This window comes from Scylla paramamosain, chromosome 27 (assembly GCF_035594125.1).
Source record: "Scylla paramamosain isolate STU-SP2022 chromosome 27, ASM3559412v1, whole genome shotgun sequence".
In the NCBI taxonomy this organism is placed as follows: domain Eukaryota; kingdom Metazoa; phylum Arthropoda; class Malacostraca; order Decapoda; family Portunidae; genus Scylla; species Scylla paramamosain.
In genome coordinates, this window is record NC_087177.1 from 14,109,869 (window position 1) to 14,124,912 (window position 15,044).

General features: G+C 43.3%; 1 protein-coding gene across 8 annotated transcripts in view; it reads left to right on the forward strand.

The window, feature by feature from the left end:
- LOC135114253 (ras-related and estrogen-regulated growth inhibitor-like protein) overlaps positions 1-15,044 on the forward strand; it is a 56,890-nt gene that overhangs the window by 39,305 nt on the left and 2,541 nt on the right. For all 8 annotated transcript variants that reach the window (XM_064030083.1, XM_064030085.1, XM_064030086.1 and 5 more), the window contains 3 exons: positions 10,146-10,222; positions 12,445-12,639; positions 14,874-14,957. In XM_064030083.1, the coding sequence (XP_063886153.1) occupies positions 10,146-10,222; positions 12,445-12,639; positions 14,874-14,957 (356 nt within the window). The remainder of the gene's footprint in view (positions 1-10,145; positions 10,223-12,444; positions 12,640-14,873; positions 14,958-15,044) is intronic.

Here is a 15,044-nt window from a genome sequence, read left to right on the forward strand (position 1 = left end):
CCAACCGTTCTTGGAGCGCCGGTACCCCGAAGCGGCAACGCCCCATCTCTTGAGACACTTCCATTCCCAGACGACGATCCAAGACCACCACCATCACCACCGCGCGTTGCATCGACGCCGTGTTGCTCGCTACCAACCTCGTCGTCACCACGCCCTCCAGTCACCACACGTGAAGTATCACTGTCACGGTCTCCGCCATCGTCGACACCGCTCACTCTTGGTTCAGCGTCACCATTTGCCGTTGCAGCATCACCATCGGACATTCCATTATTCAGGCCAACACTTGCTTCCTGAAGTTGACTAACAGCTTCATCATCCCGTCCTGATGGTTCATCCTCTGTCTCCGACTGCGTATAATGCCTTCTACAAAGATCTCTCTGTGATAAATTATTTCTGCTGCATCCTCTGGGTAGGCTGTTACCAGATGTGACACCAGCATAAGAGGGTGGTTCTGCAACTAGATTTGTGACAACAGTCTCCATTTCTTCTTGTGTGTTTTTTATACGTCTCACTGCATCTTGATTGCAGATTATTTCAGCCTTTGCTTCACTCATATTATCCTCCAAACGGTGCACCCTTTCTTGGAGAGCCATTATCAGCTGGTGATTAGCGTAAGGATCAATGTCTTTTGGATCACATTTCGGCAGTCGGTTCAAGTCTTTAGCTACGAAGGATGTAGATACTTCTTTGCCATCCAGCTCCATCATAACTGTCAGGATGTCATCCACAGTAGACTCACTTTTCGTTTTACCGGGTACATTACGCCTCTTTTTAATTTTGTGACTAATCAGTTCATCGTACTTATAGACAAGTATTTCCTTCGCAACAGTTATCTCAGGTTCACTAAAGTGGCGTAACACCACTTCAGCAATATTATTTCGGGTAGATCTGTGAATATGAAACTGCACGAAGCACAAAAGCTCGTTCAAAACATATTCACCATCACTGTGGCTTCCAGATAACTCAGTTTCACTTGAACCTTTATTTGCTTCACTTTGGGCTTCACCTGAGTCATTCATGGCTTCTTATCAGTGACGTGGCTCTGACGTCACCAACAACACTGACGTAGGATTCCTGGCCGAATGCTATTGGATGGTAGGCCACAGATATTCAAGCTTTCATTTCTTAAAATCCACTGTCTTATCAAGCAGTTTGCATCACTCGGCCGTACCTCTATAACTTCATGGTGGGGTGTTGGGCATGCAGTCACTCGTAAATGCCTTAAAAACCCGGAATTTCACCAGAGATTCACCAGCAGGGTTTGTTGACAGCCAACCATCATGGCGGACGGCAGTAATAGTGGTAGTAGTAGTAGTAGTAGTAGTAGTAGTAGTAGTTGTTGTTGTTGTTGTTGTTGTTGTTGTTGTTCGTGTTGTTGTTCATGTTTTTTTTTTTCTTCGTCTTCATCTTCTTTATTTTCTTCCTTTTATCGTTGCTGTCGTGTGTTCTCATCTATAGAATTTGCTCTCGTGAAAACTTATGTGAAACTAAAAGATGAATGTCAGCGATAAATATATGTATATACGTTTTTTTCTATTTCTCGCACCAAATTAATTAATAACTGTACTTACCAGAGAGAGAGAGAGAGAGAGAGAGAGTAATAGTCCAGCTTCTCAATGCAACAAAAATCATTACAATGTTGTGTGTTGGGAAGGTGGCAGGGGGGAAGAGGGGACATACAGACGTGAAGGACAGTCCTGATGATGTCCTGTCAGTCTTGCCTTCCGCCGCGCCGTGCCTCCCTTGGTACACGAGTCCCCCCACGTGAACCAAACACTTGTCAACCATCGCGCTCTTCACTAATAGTTCGCACACTGCACCGATGGATCACGTAGGAGTGTCGTGGTCAGAGGTCTGGTAGGCACTGGACCGTATTGTGAAGCGCTTCTTCGCTACACCCCGACTACTTTCAAGATGCTCTACTAGATGAAGTTATACGATTTAAAGGTGTTTTTTTTTACGGTTCTAATGAGATGTTAACAATGAATCTACATTATTAACAGGAGAAACGCTCTTGAGAACCCGGTTAATCATTTCTCTGGCACCTGTTTATAGGTGTGATGAGAGAGCAAAGCGTTTCGAAATACGGGCGTTCCAGAATACTGTTCCAAAAAGCTCTCGATGAAGTTACGTGGGTTTTTAAATGTCTTTAGGCTTCTAGTGACAGATTGAAAAAGTATCTATATTATTAACAGGAGAAACACTTTTGAGAACCAGATCCTCTGAAAGTAGTTGTGATGAGAGAGCAAAGCATTTAGAATGCGGGCCAAGATGTCACACTCACGTCCACTGGTTTGCGTTTTCCCTCAAGCTTAAGACCAGTGATGTGTTGACAATTCCCTTACATAACAAGACAATTGGAAGGTTTTTTTAGCATGTCATGTCACAGAAAGTAGGGTATTCTTAAGACCTTTGTTTTCTCATAAGGAGTGTTTAAAAAGGCCACAGAGATAATCTGTGGGTTTCTCATGTTTTTTTTTTTTTTTTTTTTTACATAGAATGTTTGTTAAACTATCACCACAATTATGAGACACCTTGAAAACCTCCAGTAATTTCCAAAACTAAAGCATGTTCAGATATATCGAGATAAATCACCGAAAAGTCCAAGAAAACGGCGGTTAAGATCGAGAGAAAACAGTAAGCCCAATGGAAGTGAGAGCGATGTGTTACACAATTATTGACTATGACTTCCATGTCTCCCTCTCTGCACGGGCCACCCACCTAACCCATGATGCACCAGTCACCCATCACCCCTTCTATAAACAGTAATAAAAAGCCACTTGAGAAACACGGAGTTAATTTGGACCAGTCACTTCATGAAGGAGACAGTGTGACATTTTCAAGGTCTCGGTGTGGTTTGCTGGGTCTCATGCGTCCTTAAAAGTGATCAATATGTTTTGATTTGTTTTTTTGGGTACTGGTACCTTTTCTCCTAACCTTTTTGTTGCCCTGGGCCAGACTCCCATTCCCCTCTTACATAAACAAAATCGTTAAAATAAGGTGAACTGAGATATAATATAAAAGGAGCAGTATTCAAATTACAGATGCATAGAGAATAGGTATTGCAACACATGGAGAAAACCTTCCCTCTCCAAGTCAGATGAAGAAGATGGAAGGTGGTGTGTAATCAGTTACTCATGTGTTCAGTCACGACTCCGTGACTCCCTGTTGCTTAGATCCAAATGAGGTGATGTTCTGAGGCAGGCGCTGGGCTGCTGGGTTGGGAGGGCATGGCTGGACTCGTGCCTGATTGGCGAGGTGGAGAATTAGTAAGAAGCCTCTCGCGTGTCAGCCACAGGTGTAGGCGAGAGTGTACCTGCGACAGTCACGTCTACGGAAACATATACAGTGTGACGAGTGTGCTGAGTGACGTTTGCCGGCTGATGGATTTATGTCATGAGGAACAGCAAGTGAATCAGCAGCAGCTTGCAACGTGAGTTATGAGAAATAACAAGGTGACGCATAGGGAAGTAGCCTGCCAGAGACGAGGGATAATACGCACTTTGCCTCCCCGCAATAAGGAGGGAGGGAGTGAGGGAGGCAGTGCAAGGAGGCACCAGGCACTGCTCAAGGAAGGGACGGAGGACAATTATGCAAAATACCATATTGTGTTAGCTGTGACGTCACGTTTTGAGCCGCCCTGCCTCGTGACCGCTTCTTGAAGATGGAGATGGAGAAACTGTGATCAAGATGCGGGTGGAGAAGATTTGGTTGGGACAGGAGAAGTGAAGGAGACATAGGAGAGAGAGGGGCGAAGATAATGATGGAAGAGAGAATGTGGTGGGAAAGAGTATAAGGATGAAAATATAGGGGCTGCGGTGAAGGGAGAGGATGAGGATATGGGCGTGTAATGGGCAGGGTGAGGAATATGAGGATAGAGAAAGTGGTGAAGGGAGAAGAGAGACCACAGAGGGAAACTGAATGAAGGAGGAAAGATTGTGATTTTTTTTTTTTTTAGGAATGCGTGTTTTAGAGAATATTTTTTTTGCATCGTCCATCTTTTTTCTGCTTTACCCGAAATAACTTTTCATCCAATTTAAGTTTATTATCTTTATTATCATTTTTCTCCTTACCTGAATATTCTTACTCTTTTTTTTTCTTTCATACACGCGTACATGAACATTTCCTTCACGCTTTAGTTCTTCCATACACATCTAAAACATTCTTCTTCATTCCCTTTTTTTGCGTAGATAGACTCAAGGCATCAACTGGATCAGATTATGCAAGCAAGCTCTCTTTCCTACCACCTGAGTCTAGTAACAGCTCCCATCATCATCTGTCAGTGTGTTAACAACCTAACTCTGTCCTATTTTTACCTCAGTTGCCTTCGCGCCTCCTTCTCCCCATTACCATCTCGCTCATAATGCCTATCAGCCGCTTCACTCCTCCTCTCCTGTTCCTCCTTTAGCTTACTGGGTACAAGAGTGGCTGTCGTATTATTGTTATTATCAGTTACAAGTTGTACACTGTAAGCTCTCCCACACACTCGTTTCTTCTCATTAATCTTCCACTCTTGGGATCAGTGGTATTCTAAACCAGTGTCACTTTGTACGTGCATTATTTCAAAAGACGTTTATTCTTTCTAGTTATGATTTGTTATTTAAAAGATGCATATCCTTTCTAATTATGATTTATATTATTTGCTCTTATTCTCAAAGTTTAAATCTACAAAGAATGAAACAGAGAGAGATAGAACTGCGGCGTAGCTACAGAAAACAAAACAAAATAACAAAAGTGAAAGAGGAACAACGGAAGAAGACTTACACAACCAACCCCTGACAACTCGAGAAACGGAAAAATGAGGCGAAGACCATAGTGTGAAGGCGACAATAAGTGCAGGCAGCGTAGAACAGAATGTGAAGAAGGCAAAAATTAATACAGGCAGCGAAGAACAGAGTGTGAAGTACAGGCATCCAGGTAACGGAGTAATATAAAGTCCAGAGCGTCATTGGTGTAAAGAAATCAGAAGTATGTATCTATATTTCACACACATGGGTGTTAAAAAAAGACATGAATTAAGAAGCTGTCACATTCCAACGTGCGTGGCGGAGGGAGACTCGTATATATACACTCATGGAGGGAGAGGAGAGGGAGAGGTGAGAGATGGACATAAACTATTTAATTCAGCTGTGAGAGGCTTCATGAATTCCTCCCTCTCACCAGAAATAGGAGCCGCAGGTGTCGGACGGAAATAACTATCAACAAATAGCATCACTCGTCTTCGGGGCATAGGTGACGACTGCCTCGATGGGTGCACGGTAGGAGGAGGAGGTGATAGTGGTGGAGGTAGAGGTGGAAGACTGGGAGGAAGAGGGGTGGTGAAGGATTACAAAGGATTACAGAGAATCACACAGGAATACGAGGAGCATCAGACCCACAATTCCTTGCCAGGCTGCTTTACTTAACTACTCTACACTGATCACCAGCATTGGGAAAAGGACAGCATAGTGGAAGGCTGCTCCCCACACCCCCTTCTCTCCAGCCTAAAGGAGGAGAATGGAGAATAGAAAGGAAGACAAAGAAATACAGAACAGCAAGAGACATTGAGTCCTTAATAGGTTGTTTGTATAACTATCCAACATTAACTACTAGTGGAAGAAATAGGATAGCAAAGTGGAAGGAGGCAGAGGAGGATGAGGAGTTTCCTGACACTCTCTCTATAGAACCTGCGAAGTGATAGATTCTAAGCAGATCAGAGGAACTGGGGTTGAAGGAGCACGCAGAACTCAGTGAAAGTGAGGGAGGTGAGGCCGGCTGTGCTCGACTTCTGACCACGACTGTACTGGGTCAGGGAGAGTCCTGTGCTTTTGGCGAAGCGTAATTCTATATGGTTATGAGGCTCATCTCGGTGCTCCTCTCGCTGTGTCGTTGCTGCTTCGTACTCTTTCAGGGTAGAGAGAGAGAGAGAGAGAGAGAGAGAGAGAGTTCCAATTTGATTACCCATATAATAAAAACGCTATTGAAAAATTCGAATAACTTCCAGTGTACGTGTTAGACGTGGTACTAATAAGACGCAGACACCTTTGAGGATAAGGCTCCAGGGTCAGCAGGCGAGAGTAACGAGGCACTTTTTTTTTTTTCACACGACTCAACACGTGCGGGACATGAAAACTTCCGATGGAGGCGTTAGACTTGAGTGCAGACCATCGATGAAACACAGGCACGTTTGACAATAGGCTCCCAGGGTCAGCATGTGGAAGTAACGAGGCACTTCCTCCTCATGACTCAATACATGCGGGACGTGAAGGCGCTATTGAAAACCCTAATAACTTCTAGTGGAGGTGTTAAACGTGGTACAAATAAGACGCAGACACGTTTGAGAATAAGGTTTCAGGGTCAGCAGGCGGGAGCAATGACAAGGTTTCCACATGATTCAGCACGTGTGGGACATAAAAACTCTATTGAAAACTCTAATAAATCCCAGTGAAGGCGTTAAATGTGGTACAAGCTACAGATAAAACACTGACACGTTTGGAGATAGGTTCTCACGGTCACCATGTGGAAGTAACGATGCACTTGTTCCACATGATTCAACACCTGGGGGACATGAAAACGCTATTGAAAAGTTCTGATATACTCCAGCAGAGGTGTTAGAGTACAAACTACAGATGAGACACCGACACGTTTGAGAATCAGCTCCTTGGATCAGCTGGCGGGAGCAATAATAAGGCGCCTCTTTCACACGGCTCAGCACGTGTGGGACATGAAAAACGCTATTGAAAAACCCTAATAATTTCCAGTGGTGCTGAATGTACTACAGACTATACACCGCAGATAAGACGCAGGCATGTTTAAGAATCGGCTCCCAGGGTCAACAGGCTGGAGCAATGACGAGACATTTTCCACATGACTCAACACGTGCGGAACATGAAAACACTATTGAAAAAACAAATTATTTTCCAATAGTATAGTGTTAAATATGATACAGATAAGACACAGTCACGCTAGAGAATAGGCTCGGCTCCCAGGGTCAGCACTCGGCAGGCGTGAGTAACGTGCACTCTTCTACGAACATGACCCAACACGTGCGGACGGCGAAGCAAAGGCGCAGTCCGGAACATGTGCCGGAAGCTTTGTGGCAGTAACACGAGGGCTGATAGAGGAAGGTCACGCGTCAACACCTTCCGGTGGTCCGGGATAACTCAATCATCGGGGTAGAGAGAGAGAGAGAGAGAGAGAGAGAGAGAGAGAGAGAGAGAGAGAGAGAGAGAGAGAGAGAGTCAGTCATAATTATTACGATGTTTGAAAGTTAATGTGATAAAGAGAAGGAGGAGGAGGAGGAGGAGTTGCTGATGTTGTTGTTGTTGTTGTTAGTGTCGTCGCCGTCGGTGGTAGTGATTGTAGTGATGGTAGTGTAAAATAATTAGTAGTAGTAGTAGTAGTAGTAATAGTAGTAGTAGTAGTAGTAGTAGTAGTCGAAGTAGTAGCAGTGGTAGTAGTTTTGTAGTAAAGTAGTAGTAGTAGTAGTTGTTGTTGTTGTTGTTGTGTTATTGTTGTTGTTGGTGGTGGTGATGGTGTTGGTGATGGCAGTAGTGGCTGTGTTAGTGTATATTTTCCATCGTCGTCATCGTTATTTTGTTAATAATACCCTTACGAAGTCCACAGATAGATTATTACTGAGAGGGGAGTGTAGCATCTTCTTACAGTGTCTTGCGAAACACTTACCTGGCAAGGCAGCGAAGGTCCTTGGGCGTTGTAGAAGGAAGCAGTAAGACAACCACTTGCTTCTTCACCGTCATAAAGAACTGCCTTGTGTGGCTCTTTGAAGCTGCCTTGCGTAGGTCGTCTGTCTCTCCGTAGTCTCCTTACCTGCCATGTGCTTCTGTTATAACGTATCAGGGAGTGAGAGAGAAGGCCATCTCCCTTTGCAGTCTTACTTTCTATGTTAGATGTCATTACACACCAAGGAGTGAGTAATAACCCCTGCGAGGCGCCACAATAGACACGGAAGACTTCCAGTGGGGTACAATGACCTGTGCAAAACAATAAGCTGTATAGCACGAAGGAAAACTGCATTATTCCGAAAGCATGAAGGGGAATTAATATCTATAATATCTACTACGTGCCATTCAACTCTCATTAGTCTGAGAAATTAACAGAGGTGTTCTTTATAAAAGTAAGGTTTGCAGCGTAGTGAATCCCTATAATAACGTGTGTCCTGTTTATTGTTTCATATATATATATTTCATTATGATATGAAATGCCACAAAGAAGGAGGAAAATAAAGACACCTCGCTAAATTACTAACTTTTAACTACGTTTTGTTGTTGTTGTTGTTGTTTTTGGCCGAGGAGCGAGAAGTCGACCGGATTCTCTCTCTCTCTCTCTCTCTCTCTCTCTCTCTGCTTGGATTTTTGTGCATGTTTCTTTTTTTCTGGAGAAAGAGAGAGAGAGAGAGAGAGAGAGAGAGAGAGAGAGAGAGAGAGAGAGAGAGAGAGAGAGAGAGAGAGAGAGAGAGAGAGAGAGAGAGAGAGAGAGAGAGAGAGAGAGAGAGAGAGAGAGAGAGAGAGAGAGAGAGAGAGAGAGAGAGAGAGAGAGAGAGAGAGAGAGAGAGAGAGAGAGAGAGAGAGAGAGAGAGAGAGAGAGAGAGACGAACACACACACACACACACACACACACAGTATGACCTTCTCCTCCTCCTCCTCCTCCTCTTTCTCATCATCATCATCATTATCATCATCTTTCTTCTCCTGCTCCTCCTCATACTCACTTTTCTCCACCATCACTACCACCACCAGCACCACCATTACCGGAGAAGTGTTTACCTGCACCCTGTTAATCGCACCTGACGGAATTTTATTTCATTATTTTGCTTATCTTTTCTCTTCCTCCTTTCGCTCACTCCTCTTCCTCTCCATTACGCAGTTCTCTCTCTCTCTCTCTCTCTCTCTCTCTCTCTCTCTCTCTCTCTCTCTCTCTCTCTCTCTCTCTCTCTCTCTCTCTCTCTCTCTCTCTCTCTCTCTCTCTCTCTCTCTCTCCCGTATCCTTTGCCACGCTCAGTGACAAAAAAAAAAACATTGACAGAGGAGCCTTCCTTCACAACATCAGTCAGGAGAGCAAACGTAACAGCGACTTCTTTTTCTCTACTCAAAGTATAAAGAATGGCTAGGGCTTAACCATTTATATTTCTGTGCAAGTCACTGTTCCTTTATGATAATCTCTTCCGTATCTGTTGTGACGTCTTGAGTTTGTCACACTTGCTATACCGAGAAATAATCATGGATTCTCTCTCACCCCTTGCTACGTGATAACATAAATTATATACAAAGAAAATACAAAGAGAATAAAGGGATACACATATAAAATGAATGGGAAGTACTCGTTTTATTATGCACTAGTCTTTTCACTGCGATATGCAATAGTTCACAGCACTAAATGCCTTTACTAATACCTGAAAGAGAGAGGAGGGATCAGAGAAGAATAGTTTTTTTCAGTATCCAGCCAGTATGGTGTATGAGGACCCGGTGTTACCCACATGAAATGAGGGAGAAGTATTGTCGTGCATTAGTCCTTTCACTGCGATGCACGACAGTTCGCAACACTAAAAGCAAAGTACATTTTTTTTACAATCACCTACAAGAAAGAAAGGGGATTACAAGTATTCTTTTTTTTTTCCAATATATAGCCTGTAAAAATTCTTAGAGGTGACTGCTGAATGCAACTTTCAGGTGTAATACGTAACTTAGGAGTTGTGTGCCAAATGACAGTGAAAGTGTTAAATAGAGGTCATGTAGCGGTAATAGCTTGTAATGATGGGCTAGGGTTCAAAGGGCGCTGCCTGGTGATGCCCAAGATACCCAATTATCCCTTAGGACACCAGCAGCCTTGGGTCGCGGCAGCTGGTGTCAATTGACCTTCAGTGAACAGGCTACGTTGTTTTGGTGGGAATGAAGCCGCGACTGTGTCCACGGGGCGTACATGACTTCTGTGTGTGTGTGTGTGTGTGTGTGTGTGTGTGTGTGTGTGTGTGTGTGTGTGTGTGTGTGTGTTGTGTTGTGTTGTGTTGTGATTTGAATATCCTGCTAATTAGGATTCGTTACTGCCTTACTTTCTTTTCTCCAGTTATCTTTTTACGTGACCGCCGCACACACTGACTGATGATGGCGTAACGTAACTAAGTGAGGCTTTTTTCTCTTCCCTCTAGACATGATCTACCGTGCCACCATGCCTGTCGACGGAGCCAAAATCGCCCTGGAGATCCTCGACTTGTCATCCAACTTGGTCAGTTCCCGAATGCACATATAGATGGAAAGATAGATGGATATATAGACACATAGGTAGTTTATTGACCATATCTACTGTACATCATTAAAACCAGATACTTATCATGGGGAAAAAAAAAAGGGTGAAAAGCTTATAATGCAGGTAATCACATGTACCTTCTTATGGTCCATAGAAAATAACTTTCTGAGTAAAACTTTACATGCACACACAAGACTAGTCAGAAGTTGAGTAACCTGCCTCACGTCCACTGTAGCGTTTGACCTCAACCTTTATTATGTCCTATGAATTGCTAATAACATGCAAGTTGATATGTTTTTATAAAGGCAAATGTCAGTAGATCAGAGGACAAGAATGAGGAAGGACACCAAACACAGTGGACGTGAAAGAATGCTGCAGTTTGCTCAGCTTGTGGCCATGGCTGTACACTCTAAAAGATTCACACATAGCGGTTATCTAGTGAAGCCAAGCATGTCGTCAACACATGACAACGAAAATGTAAAGAATGAGGAACGACACTAAGCACAGTAAAGTTAATGAATGCTATGGTTTCATCAACTTCTGACCATGACTGCACACACTTAGAGATTCACACAGACCTTTTATCCAGCCAAGCAAGTCCTGAACACACACATGATAACGAAAATTTAAATAATGAGAAAAAGTTAAAGTACAATAGGAGCGAATGCAGTTTAATCGACTTCTGATCGTGACCGCACAGACTAAGAGGTTCATACATACAGGTTATCTTGCCAAGCCAACCACATCCTAAACACACATGACAACGAAAATTATAAAGGATGAGAAAGGACGCAAATCACAGTAGAAATGAATGCAGTCTGATAGATTCGTGACCTGACTGCTTACACTAACACATTTACTTGTACCGGTTATCTAGCCAAGCACTTCTTAAACACACACAACAACGAAAAATGTATTGTAAGTGAATGCTGAAGCTGGTGGACTTCTGATCGTTGCCTGCACAGACTAAGAGATTCATACGGTTATCTAGCCAAGGGCATCCTAAACAAATGACAACGCAAATATACCATGAGTAACGTCTTAAGTAAAAACATAAATAAAAGGCTAACAACTACAGCTGACTCTTGTTAAAATTGTAAAGATAAAAGAAAGATTGAGTTTACAATAATCCATCTCATTATTTATTTATATCTTTCGTTGCCCCTTTCACTCTCCTCAAGCTATCATGAATTTCAGCTTGATTTTTGTTGTGCTTTTGTGATTGGGTTTATTTTTACGAGCAGTCCCTAGTTAATGAAGGAATCCTGAGACTTTTTTTATTTTTTATTTTTGAGTTTCTCTCTCTCTCTCTCTCTCTCTCTCTCTCTCTCTCTCTCTCTCTCTCTCTCTCTCTCTCTCTCTCTCTCTCTCTCTCTCATGCTTTTTCGGTTAGTTTATTAAACCTATGATTGCAGGTTTTCTCTATTTCTCTCTATTTCGGGCGCGCGCGCGCGCGCGTGTGTGTGTGTGTGTGTGTGTGTGTGTGTGTGTGTGTGTGTGTGTGTGTGTGTGTGTGTGTGTGTGTGTGTGTGTGTGTGTGTGTCTTTCCAGTAAGTATTTTAAATATCAAGTGCTTATTATAAACATTTTTTTTACTACTCATACGTAAGTTGCATCATCTTTAAACTAATAATAATTGATCCACCTCATATTTACGCACCACTACCCATCATCATTAGACCGGCCTGTACAAATCTCACCCAACAGCACCCTTACGTATGTCACACTATTAGCTGGTATCGCAATAGAAACACTTATGTCACACTATCACGCTATTGCCACTGGTGTGTTTTATTCGTACAGTTATTGGTGGTCAGTTAGTGTTAGCTGCCACATGCGACTAAACACATTCCTACTGTATATCTCACTTCCGCCGCTCGTCGCCACTAGTAAGTCCACGAGTGAAACATACTTAGAGTGTAACATAAGTACGCGTTCTGTTGCGTGATATTTGCACAGAGTAGCTTTATTATGGGTATTAATGCATGATTAGGCAATGGATCACTTACTAGTTAAAAGTTATGCCTTACAACACTATTGGCTGGCATACTGATAAAACACACCATTTCCTTACATTGTGACATAAGCATGTATTCTGTTGCGTGACATTAGTACATGGTAGACTTATTATGTGTATCGATAGTAGTAAATAAAAAAATTAGTAAAAAATTATGCCTTACAATACTATTGGTCTCCCGCAGGACGAGGTGGTGGTGCCGCGGGAGACCGTGGCGTGGGCGGAGGCGTGGCTGGTGGTGTACAGCATTACGTCCCTGGAGTCGTTTCGCGTGTGTGTGCGTGCGGTGGAGGCGGTGACAACAGCGTGCGGCGGAGACCAGCCCAACCCGCCTGTCCTCATCATGGCCAACAAGAAGGACCTGGAGCATATACGAGAGGTGAGAGGAATGAGAAAGAGGGAAGGAAATGAAGTGAAGTGCTTAAAAAAAGTTTCTCGGGTGGCGCCGCAAAAACGAAGATCATATGGCGCCGGTTTCTAGAATTGCATAAAAAATACCAGTAATGCTAAAATGAAACGTAAAAGTAATAAGAATAACGTATGTTTCAAACTTAAAAGAAGAAAAACTAAAAACTAAAAATTAAGCGGGCTGCAGAGAGAGAGAGAGAGAGAGAGAGAGAGAGAGAGATTTGTAGTTCATGAAGAAGCAGCGAGACTTTTCTTGTTTTTTTTTTTTTTTTTCTGTAAGTTCCCTCACGCATTTAGTTAGGTACGTAGATACAACTTTTCTCTCCATTTCAGTTCGTTCATTATCTATACGTGTGTTCGTTACCTTGAATCCCGGTATGTGTGTGTGTGTATATGTGTGTGTGTGTGTGTGTGTGTGTGTGTGTGTGTGTGTGTGTGTGTGTGTGTGTGTGTTCTGTTTCTCCCACTCTCTACATTCAGTTAATGCAGTCAAGTATTTGTTTCATTCCCACCTGCCTCTTCCTCGAGTACGTTCTTTGTTTATTTTCATCTGTTTATTTTTGTCGCTCGTATCCTTTCTGCGCAGGAACGGCAGAGAGGACGAGGCCGCTTGCGCTGAGGCTGAGAGGGATTCATATCTTGCGTCTGTTTTTTTTTTTTTTTTTTTGTTTTTTTTTTTTTTTGTTTTTAAGTTGGTTGATTAGTTAGTTGGTTCGTTAATTAATTTGTCAGTTGATGGATTCATTTGCCAGTCAGTCAGTTGGTTTCTTATTCATCTGCATTCCTACTCAATTCAGTTTCTTCTTCATGGTTCCCCGTTTTTCTTTTCTTTTCTCATAGCATCAACTGAGTGTTATTGTTATTGTGATAGCTGATGATGCTGCTGTTACTGCTGCTGCTACTCCTTTGGTTGATGTTGTTGTTGTTGTTGTTGTTGTTGGTAGTGGTGGTGGTGGTGGTGGTGGAGTTAAGAAACTTATTGGAACCTTTAGTTGTGTTTTTGGTCAGTATTGCATAAAAACCGTCAAATTCTAATACTCTAATAATTAGAAGAAATAAAGAAAAAACACAACTAATCCTGGAGGCGGGCGGAGCATGAGCGGGGCGGACGGGCGAGCGGTGCTGTGCTAATCTCCAAGCCCTGCACGTCACTGGTTATAAATACGGCCTCCACACTCTGTCGGACTTTATGCAGCGCCCTGTCTCCCTCAGCTCGCGTGACACGGCCCGATGAAAGGCGACTCATGCGCGACACGTAGATTCTTCACGGGAGCACACGAAATTAACCTTGGTATCATACCTTGGATGCTTGCGAAAGTGCTGTCCTTGTTTTGTTTTTATGCAGTCAATGATGAGTAGAGTAGCGTCACCTGCTAAGCTAAGATGTGTCGTGACTGTGACTGATGGGTGGGTGTGGAGAGCGTGCTGAGAGGGGAAGGTTTGTTTCAGAATGTGAGGGAAAAGAAAAGGCATAAGGGAAAAGGAAAGTGAAAGAAAGGATGCGAGGTGAGAGTTGAGAGAACAGAATAGAGCCATCTTGGAGGAGGAAAGAACAAGAACAATTAACTTTAACTTTATGGAGGTCATGTAACAACAACAGCAATTGCTACTAGTACTACTACTACTACTACTACTACTACTACTAACCCACCACCGCTTCAAGAACATTAATCTCCATCAAGCCACTAAATTATCAAGAAAATCAGTTATTCTTTCCTCCTTTCTGGTGTGTTTTGTGTCCACTCCTAGAAATACCCGCGTCACGGTGCCTCGCTCCTGAGGAAAACATGCGATAGGGACCTGCCAGTAGGGGGGAAAAGGGAGTGGAAGGAGGGAGGCAGGGAGAAAGAGAGGGAGGAACAGAAAGGGGGGAAGGGAAGAGAGGTTTCACTGCCAAGAGCGGGACGTGTGCCAAAGATGAGACTTGTCGGTGCTGAGGATGCGTGTGTGTGTGTGTGTGTGTTTACTCATTAGTATTTGACAGTCTTGACTCAAGCTCGTAATGTCCCGTCTTTTAAAACTAAATTATCATATTTAACTTTAAGTTCCTATGTGTATCGTTTACACACACACACACACACACACACTGATGCAATACTCTGACCTATTGCTGTAATTGGAAAACTATTTTTGCACACCCTTATCTTCTCATATCCTACTTAGTGTCTTGCAGAGTTATCCTTACAACCACCCCTACTCTGGCAGGTTCCGGAGGCTGAGGGCAGGAAGCTGGCAGAACAGTACGGGTGTCGCTTCGTCGAGGTGTCCGCTGCCGAGATGGTGTCCCAAGTGAGTGTGTGCGAGTGTCTGTAACCATGAATATGCCGTGCTCTCTCTATGTTTGCAACGCTTTATAGTGGCATCTCTACCTAAGCA